General features: G+C 42.9%; 1 protein-coding gene across 1 annotated transcript; it reads left to right on the forward strand.

The window, feature by feature from the left end:
* Positions 1-524: 524 nt before the first annotated feature.
* Positions 525-8,308, forward strand: MAT2B (methionine adenosyltransferase 2 non-catalytic beta subunit). The gene is made up of 7 exons (XM_088522610.1): positions 525-612; positions 3,666-3,860; positions 4,721-4,835; positions 5,135-5,287; positions 5,623-5,816; positions 6,718-6,831; positions 7,764-8,308. The coding sequence occupies exons 1-7, from the start codon at positions 550-552 to the stop codon at positions 7,932-7,934; spliced, it is 1,005 nt and encodes a 334-aa protein (XP_088378736.1). The 5' UTR covers positions 525-549; the 3' UTR covers positions 7,935-8,308.
* Positions 8,309-8,978: the final 670 nt, after the last annotated feature.

Raw genomic sequence — 8,978 nt, forward strand, 5'->3', positions numbered from 1 at the left:
TGCATTGGGTCGCTTAACTACTCATTGTCCGCCCTTAAATGAAGGTAATTTGTGTGTGAAGTGCTTTAGCATGATATATTTCAGTTGAAAGATCATGAATAAGACAATTACCTTCCCCATACACTGTTCCCGAGCTTCTTGAACTAGCAGTTTCTCCCGAGCTGCGCCTCGGCCGCAGGCCGTGAGTGGAGCTGCCCCCAGGGAGAGCGCAACGCGCGTTACCACCCGGTAACGTCAGCGCTGCGGGTGGCGGGCGGCAGCGGGCGGGGCCGGGCGGGGCTGCCTGCGGCCCGCGGGGAAGGGCCGGGGCGGGGCTGAGGGCCCTGCGCGCAGGCGGCCCCACCCCCCCGGGGCGCGGTGCCTCCCCGCAGCTGCGTCCCGCCCCGTGCGCACGCGCGGCTCCGTTAAAGCCCTGCTGGGCCGCGGCGCCCCAGCCAATGGGCGCGCGGCTGCGGCAGCCCCGCCCCCGCGTGCGGCCCAATGAGCGCGGCGGGGCGGGCGCGGCGCGGGCCGCAGCTCGGGCGGGGCGGGGCGGGCGGCGGTCGCGCCATGGTCGGCCGCGAGCAGGAGCTGAAGATCCGCTTCGTGCCGGGCCGCTGCGAGCTCGTGCAGGTGCGCGGGGCCGCGCGGGGACGCCGTGACGCGCAGCGCGGCCCGCCGAGCCCTGGCTATGGCCCCGGCCTCGGCCCCGGAGCTGCCGGGGCCGCTGGCGGCCTCGGGAGGCGGCGGCGGCCTGGCCTGCGCGTTGCCTCGTTGCTGTTGTTGTCTCGGTTTCTGGTTTGGTTGGTTATGTCCTTAGAGTTCAGTAACTGGGGCAACTACTCAAGGGCGTTTTGTTTGTTTGTTTGTTTGTTTGCTTGCTTGCTTTGTAGCCAAAAAAAAAATCTCTTCACCCCACTTGTTTACCAAATTAATTAATACACTTATTGAATCCCCTGCACTGCAGGGTTTTATTTTTAGCGGAGCACGTTTAAATCAAATCGCTGTTGCTGGGCTGTGTGGGGTTTGCTGCGGGCGGCGCTCCACAGGTGGCCGCTCCCAGGGGCGCGGGTGCTGCCGGTGGCGCCGGGCCGCCCCGCGGGCGGGTCCCGCACCCATTTCCAGGGAAGCCTCTTCGGCTGCTCTTGAGGATGAAGTTAAAGTTCAGTGAGGAGCTCGTTTGGTCACTGCCTGCCTGTTCTGCTGGGCGGTGTTGAGGTGCTTCTGGTTTTGGGTGTCACGCACTATGTCATAAATCGGAGTGACCCCAGTAGCTCCCATTTCTGTGAACGTTACTTGTAACTGAAACTATTGGTGTTCGCCGTGGTTTGGTTACTCTCGAGTTCCTCATTCCTTGTTCTTTGTTACACCAAGCTTAAATACTTGAATCTCAGTTTTCACTTTGAAACATGTTATACTTTGCTATTTTTGTTGGTCATACTCTTTGATTTTTTGAGCAGTATGAACAAAGTATTTTTAGGTTTCTTATATATTGATTTTTTTCATCTTTATTCCCATGTTATTACTTGCATTTTTTTTAACATCAGTGAGAGTGCTGAGTGGAGTTCCTCTGTTGGTGACTTCAGCATAATCCTTAGTGAACGTTGTCCACCTGATAAAGCCTAACAGAGTGTTATTTAAAGTTAGGTGTTAATGAAATTTTGATGTATTACCAAGTTGTAACCTGGAATGAGATTGACTGCTTTTGAGCTGAGAAATCTGCCTCAAAGGTGTTAGCTGGGCTAGTCTGAGCAAGAGCTTGTATTTCTGAAGGCTGTACAACTCGCAGGGACAAGAGAAGCAGTTAATTCCAGAACGTTCTGTTTTCTTTGTATACATAACAAACACAATAACAGGGAAATGGTCTCCACCTATATTTTCTAGCCCCTTAAATTAACAGTTACAAACCAGTCTGCTTATTTATTTGCATGTTGTTATTGGTTTTTAAGGGGAAAAATACAACAAAACAGAGCAGGAAGAGGCTGCACTAGCCATAGATTTTTTTTTTTTTGGCCTGGTGGCTTTGCTGGGTTAATTTTCTGCAAGGTGGAACGAGCTGTAGGAGTTAAATTGCTCCCCTGCAGGAATTGAGGCGGGGTCCCGGCGGTGCCTGGCCTGGGCCGGGCATCCTGCAGAGGAGCAGGCCAGCACCCAAGGAGAGCTCGTGCACACGGGCTGTGCGTGTCCTGCGCTTGTCACCTCTGTGAAGGGAAACACTTCAGCTGGTAGGCGCGTTGTTTGAGTTGATGGGAAGCGCCCGTCACTGAGGTCAAGTACCCAGGCACCAGCAGCTGAGATGAGCTGGTCTTGCAGCAGGGCAGCAAGGACACGAGCTGCATTCGTACAAGTCATTAGGTTCAGTTCAAGCTGCGCTGTTAACCTAAGGCCCTGTTTTGAAATAAATGAAATGAGCATATAGAATAAACATACGGAGGTCTATAACGTATGGAATGAATAAATGATATTTGGGAGTGACGTTAGGAATAAATAAATGATATCTAGCTGTGTCCTATGAGAATCCCTTCAGATTCTGACAAGATAGAAAGTACCTTTTAAAAAAAATTAGTCCTTGCAATTTCTCGCTTTTCAGAGCAACTTGTGCAGCCTTAAAAGTAGTGCAGAAACTTGTGTTCCGGGGTGAAATTGATTGGGAAGATAATGACACTTTTTAAAGCTCCCTTGCTCGAGTTGGTCATTTACCTGAAACAGTCCAGATAAAATTGCTAGTTCCTGTCTGGTACGGATCGAGGAAGTTGCCCTTTGCCCAGGCTTTATACTGGCAGGATATAAGATATTAATTGGGAGTAGGCTGTTTCTGTAGCGTAGCCTGCTGCATGCCCTGCAGGGAGAGGAATTTCTGCCGTGAAGCAAACAGGGCAGAGCGCAGCCCAGAGCAGGATCTGCGGCCTCGCGTCCTGCAGCCGGGACCGCAGCTCCGGGGTAGGCGGCGGAGCTCCCGGTGTGCGCGGAGCGGCTGGGAGAACCTCTGCGCACGAGGAACCTGCTGTCACACACTCTGCTTGTACCTGCCGTGCTCAGGAACCGCCAGGCTGGTGGATTGGCTGCATGTGAAGTTGTTCTGTGTTTGTGTACGGGCATACACAGGTACTTGGCTTCTTAGCAGCTTCTTCTGCCCTGATGCAGGCAGAAAGAGGCACAGGAGGAAAATAAGGATTGTGCAGCTAGCGCTGAGTGTTATGTTGCTGTCTTGAGAACTTGATGATCCTAGTGGAGGTGGGAGAGAGCCGTGAGCTGTGTGTTAACCGATATGTATGCAGTTATCTTAAGCACTGAATATAATGTGATTGAAGTCAAGTTTTTGTTCGTTGTCTACATGGAGAGTTTGTATAATTGCATCACTGCTGGATGCTCTTTGTAAAACCAAGAAGAGCTGGTCTCCGTTTACACCAACACGTCACTTGAAAAACATGCAATGATAAACTCTTGATCTGTAATACAAATGAGATGTTGAAATTTTGTGGACCTTGGAGATAGATCCAGAGAGTCATACTGTCTCTGTTATAGCCTGTAATGTACACAGTGATAAGAAAATATAAACAGTGTAATACCCAAATATTCACAAAAATAATACATTAACACTGACTGCATCCTTGATTCCTTAAAAAAAAGGAGAGAGAAAAAAAAGTAGCACTAGAAATAAAAATGTTCTCCTCTTCTTTCCCTAGGAGGATGTTGAGATTCCCAGTAGGCGCGTTTTGATTACTGGTGCGACTGGACTTCTTGGCCGAGCCGTGTTTAAAGAATTCAATGGCAACAACTGGAATGCAGTGGGCTGTGGATACAGGCGAGCACAGCCCAGGTTTGAGCAGGTCAATCTTCTGGACTCTATTGCAGTTCATGACATTATCCATGATTTTCAGGTAAGTTTCTGGAATACAAAATAGGTGAAGCAGATAATATGTTTCATAGTATGTCAGCTTAGCGTACTCTCTCGTACTCAGTGTTTCTAACTTGGGTGGGACTAGTGTTGTGGCTCTAGTATTGAGGCCGCTGCTTTTTCTGCCCTATCTAGGGTATAGGTTTACTCTTTGAGTGCAAATTTGTTTTGAACTTCCCTTATTGTGACCACGCATGCAGCAGGTACCTCGACGCGTGTTTCACCACGTGCATTGGGAGCTGAAAGGAAAATATAGATGTGTTAGTATGAAGTAGTTTTGATGTTGAAGAACACATGAACACGGTATCAGTACTTGGATATTTTGCTTGCAGTACAGTAAAAAAAATTGTTTTCTTAAACAAACTTACAAGGGAAATAGTTAAAACCTGAACTATAATAAGCAGGGAACCACTCTGGAAAACGGCTTTGAATATCTTGTTAATAGTCTGTATATGCTATGTAAATGGTTTGTCTAAAAGTAGTTTAAGTAACACTCTTCGGTATGATTTTATGTGGCACTATGTTATTGTTTTTCCAAATTTTTCTATTATGCTGAGTTAAAAAAACTTTAAGTTTGAAGTTACTGAAGATCATGATTACAAAACTAACGATCCAAGCTTTTTCATTATTTTAATATGAAATATTGAGCTAGCTTGATTCTGTTTAATTTCCTAAGCAAAACATGCTTCTTAATGCTATGATTAAAAATAAGGCTACTTGTTGTATGGCTTGTCGCAACTTATTCAAATGTGTTTTCCTCTGAGAGAGCCTATGTCGCGAGTTAGGGCATAACTGTCATCTTTTGATCATGTTCCTGGTTTAAAGCAAGTCTTGCATTTCCAGCCTCACGTTATAGTGCATTGTGCTGCCGAGAGAAGGCCGGATGTTGTAGAGAGTCAACCAGATTCTGCTTCTCAGCTCAATGTGGCTGCTTCAGGCAACTTGGCAAAAGAAGCAGGTAAAGAGACCACCTCGTAGATTTATTTTCCTGTCAAGATATTGCACTCACTGACACAAGAACATAAATATGAATAGTTGCTTAAAGCGCTAAGTGTCATTTCCACTAGCAGTGTGTAGTCTTTCCTTTTCCTGTAAGGACAGTGGCAGGTAGAAGTGAAGGGTTAGGGAACAGACAAGCAGACGGAATGAGCAGGGCTGCTAGGACATGAGGTTCTTTGGAGCTGTAAGATTTAAAGGTTTATCAAGATTTCCAACAAGACATGAATTAAGACAGCCATTTGAACGTTTTCTTCCCAGCTGCAATTGGAGCGTTTCTGATCTACATCAGTACAGACTATGTATTTGATGGAACAAGTCCTCCTTATAAAGAGACCGACGCACCGAATCCCCTGAATTTATATGGTAAAACAAAATTGGAGGGAGAAAAGGCAGTCCTAGAAAATAATGAAGGTAAGAATACACTTGGAAAATCTTTATCTTCTTTCTTCTTTTTTTTTTTTTTTTTTTTTCCCCCCCCTCTTCTTGTGTTAATGAAAGAGTGCACTGTGGGAATTAAAGGTATAAAAGGAAATGAATTCATATAAACTTACTGTTTGGAAATTGAGTTGAACTCAAAATGATCATTTGAGAACAAACATAGTACTTGTACAAACTGAAGAGAAAATACATGTCTAATATCACTAAGACACTTCTTAATACTTTTGAAACATCCTTCAGGTGTTAGGTTACAGTATTCACACCTATTCATAACCCTACTAATTCTCCTAAATTATTATTCTTTTCAGATGCTGCAGTGCTTAGGATTCCTGTCTTGTATGGAGAAGTAGAAAAACTGGAGGAAAGTGCTGTGACTGTTATGTTTGATAAAGTCCAGTTCAGTAATAAATCAGCCAACATGGACCACTGGCAGCAAAGATTTCCTACTAATGTAAAGGATGTAGCAGCTGTTTGCAGACAGCTAGCAGAGAAGAGAATGCTGGTAAGAAACTGAAGAAAGAAGCTTCTTAGAGCTAAAAACAGTTTTTAGCTTTGCTTCTGAGAACCTGAGGGCTGTGTGCAACCTGTATTATTTTTCATATTTCTGAAACACTTTAGAAGGGGTAAAGAGAAACAAAATATTTGCAGCACAAGAAGACTTTCCTTTTCCGTGTCTTCCATGGTGTTTCTCTGGTGTTTGAAAGAAAAGCGGGTAGAGTGACAGGAGAGATCAGTCTGAAAAGTGTTATGTTTCTTTTAATATGCAGGAGAGATGCAAATACTGAGCCAACGCTAATATCATTTTTTGGTCCAAAAAAAAGAATTTGCACAAGGCATATTTCAGTGATTGCGCACAACTCTCTAAGATGTCCTAGAATGTTTTCTTAACAAAATTCAAGTAGTCAACCTGAATACTTCAAGATCACTATCTTTGTGAGGCAGGAATGTACTTGTTATTCCCGAGTGGTTTGCCAGGTTTAATTTTCTTTTCATAAAGATAATCTTTCTGCTGTATAAATGGTGTTTAATAAAACCACAATTATCACAGAATCACACAATGGTTGCGGTTGGAAGGGACCAGTTATCTTACGCAATTTCCCTACTTCATACTAGAGAAAACAGAAGTCTGTAACAAGTGTAACTTTTCAGCATTTTTGAAAAGTGATTATCTAAAATAGGATTTTAACTTTCGAACTGTGGACTAGCAAAATTATGCTACAGTCAAGTGACTGGTTAATAAAGATAATATGAGGTGTACTTTGAAAATATGCAAGTCGTCTCCAGAACGTCTCCATGATTTGTTTTGACGCACCCGTCAGAAGCTTATTCTGACCCTATTATGGCCCAGAATTGGTCAGAGAGGCAGCTTCCTTCATTCACATGGGATTCTTGCTTCTTCCTAGGACCCATCAATAAAAGGAACGTTTCACTGGTCTGGTAATGAGCAGATGACTAAGTATGAAATGGCCTGTGCGATTGCAGATGCTTTCAACCTTCCCAGCAGCCATCTGAGACCTGTAAGTGGTGTGTGCAAGCTGTAGAAACATGGATGTACTTAGTCATTGAAGCAGGAGTAGCTATACAGGCAAGTTTCCTCTTCAGGATAATCTGGATGTTCAGCACAGCACGTGTATTGCTGAGGGCACAGTTTGGTAACTAACCCAGAACAACAAAGGCTACTTGCACCTGCTGGGTTATGAAAATTACTTAGTCAATTGGATTTTCAGCCTTTGTTGTTCTGCAGAGATGATGTTACAGTTCCCCCTCATCAGTGAATAAGGATATTCTGCTTGTTTTTGTTTGTTTTTTTTTTTTTTTCTTCTTCCTTAAGCCTACATATTTACAGAATATTAATTTGAAGGTAGGAAACTGAGAACTTCTCAGTGTCCAGATAATGCTTGAATTCATGTGCTAAAAATCCCCAGATCATTTTGCATTGCTTAAAACAGACAATTGTCCTGCAGTATTTACACTCAAAATGATTAATTTAAAAGATATAGAGATGTTATTAAAATTTAACATTATATTAAAATTTTTATTTGGATATACATTCCAAGGATTTTGGAAAATGGAGACAAAAAGCTTGGAGAACCCTGATTTATCCCTGCTCCTCTCCTCCTTCCCAATGAAATGCTCCAAGTACATTGATCAAGGCAAGACTCCGTCAATATTTTTACAGTATGTTTTGCCTCTCGAGTGTGTTTTTAGGCCATTCATAGCAATAAAAGGTAGAGAAGCACAGTCAGTGAGTGGCCATCAAATGACGAAACTGAAATTTAACAGACTGTACATCCTTGTGCTGGACACATCTCTCTGAAAAGGAAGTTAGTCATAAAACATGCAGTCATAAAACATGCACAACAAACCCAAATGGAAAACGGTGAATTGAGAGCTTTGAAATGAGTTGTTTTTCCTGTAATTTTTTGTTGTTTTTTTATTTGTTTCTAAGATTACTGATAGCCCAGTTGTGGGAGCTCTTCGTCCGAGGAACGCTCAGCTAGACTGCTCCAAGCTGGAGATGCTGGGGATAGGTCAGAGGACACCGTTTCGAGCTGGGATCAAAGAATCGCTTTGGCCTTTCCTCATTGACAAGAGATGGAGGCAGACGGTCTTCCATTAGTTTGTAACTTTTTTAGTAAAAGTATGTTAATGTGGCACTTTTTTAAAAGAAAAAAAAAGAATAGTTTTGTATGAGTGTTCTTAAATTGTGACATATACGAGTTTTCATTTAATCAGGTAAACATACGGTCTTGCACTAGTGAAATTGTTAACCTAAAAAAAAGTTCAGTGACAAAAACTGAGCCTGTTTCAAGTCATGAATTTTTCCTTCCATTTGTATCAGTCTACCTTGATATCTATTCCTAGTGAATTATGGTTTTGGTCATCAGTATCATTTGATACTTAGAAAGGCTTGGATCACCTGTAGACTTCCTCTTGACTAATATATATACCGTTAATGCTTAAGGTCTGTGCTATTGTTATATATACAGTTTCTCTTCATTAAAAGCCTTGGTTAGTTATGTTATCACCCAAAATCCGTGAGCTTTTAATTTTTGAAGGTATTCTATTGAAGTTAAAATAAATCATTAAACATTTGTTTTGCTTGAGCTCTGATCAAAATGTTTTTAGCAAAGTGAGACTTTATTTTTGCAATGATCAAGTGTACTTTTTATGCTTGAAATATTTTCAGAATGTTCTGTATTTGAATACCTGCATCTTCATATTTGTATAATACATGATATGCGTTTGTTTTAATGGTGACTTAAATAACAGGAGACGGTGGGGAGCAAATAGTTCTGATCTTTCGGCTTTAGTTTAGTTCACTCATTTAGAGGGGGAGAGGGAGGTTTTGTTTTTTTTCTTTAGGGTTGTTTTTGTATAAAAACATGAAGTATCTTCTTTTGAGTGGTAATATTTGAGGGGATCCCCAATGGTAGGAAGATGTTGCTAGTCAGAAGATACAAAGAACTGAGGAAAGGCATTTCAAGGATTTCTAGCACTGTAGCTTCTTTTGCACACTCCTCAATCTTGCACTAAGGCAGCTTATTCTGTAGTGGCGAGTTAGGTATGTTGAAGGTTTGTACCATAATAATGTAACCACAAGTCTATAAGGAAATCTTAATTTTGCTCAAGGCTGGTCTTCAATTTTGGACTCATTTCCGAG

The sequence above is a fragment of the Tinamus guttatus genome, unplaced genomic scaffold (genome assembly GCF_059628265.1).
Source record: "Tinamus guttatus ecotype Peru unplaced genomic scaffold, ASM5962826v1 Tinamus_guttatus_pri_ptg000155l, whole genome shotgun sequence".
Lineage (NCBI taxonomy): Eukaryota > Metazoa > Chordata > Aves > Tinamiformes > Tinamidae > Tinamus > Tinamus guttatus.

Bases quoted from the DNA above. Each gene is read 5' to 3' on its own strand.
- MAT2B (XM_088522610.1), top strand. From the start codon at position 550: ATGGTCGGCCGCGAGCAGGAGCTGAAGATCCGCTTCGTGCCGGGCCGC. The intron at 613-3,665 runs GTGCGCGGGGCC...TTCTTTCCCTAG, and splicing joins GCCGCTGCGAGCTCGTGCAG to GAGGATGTTGAGATTCCCAG. The intron at 4,836-5,134 runs GTAAAGAGACCA...TTTTCTTCCCAG, and splicing joins CAACTTGGCAAAAGAAGCAG to CTGCAATTGGAGCGTTTCTG.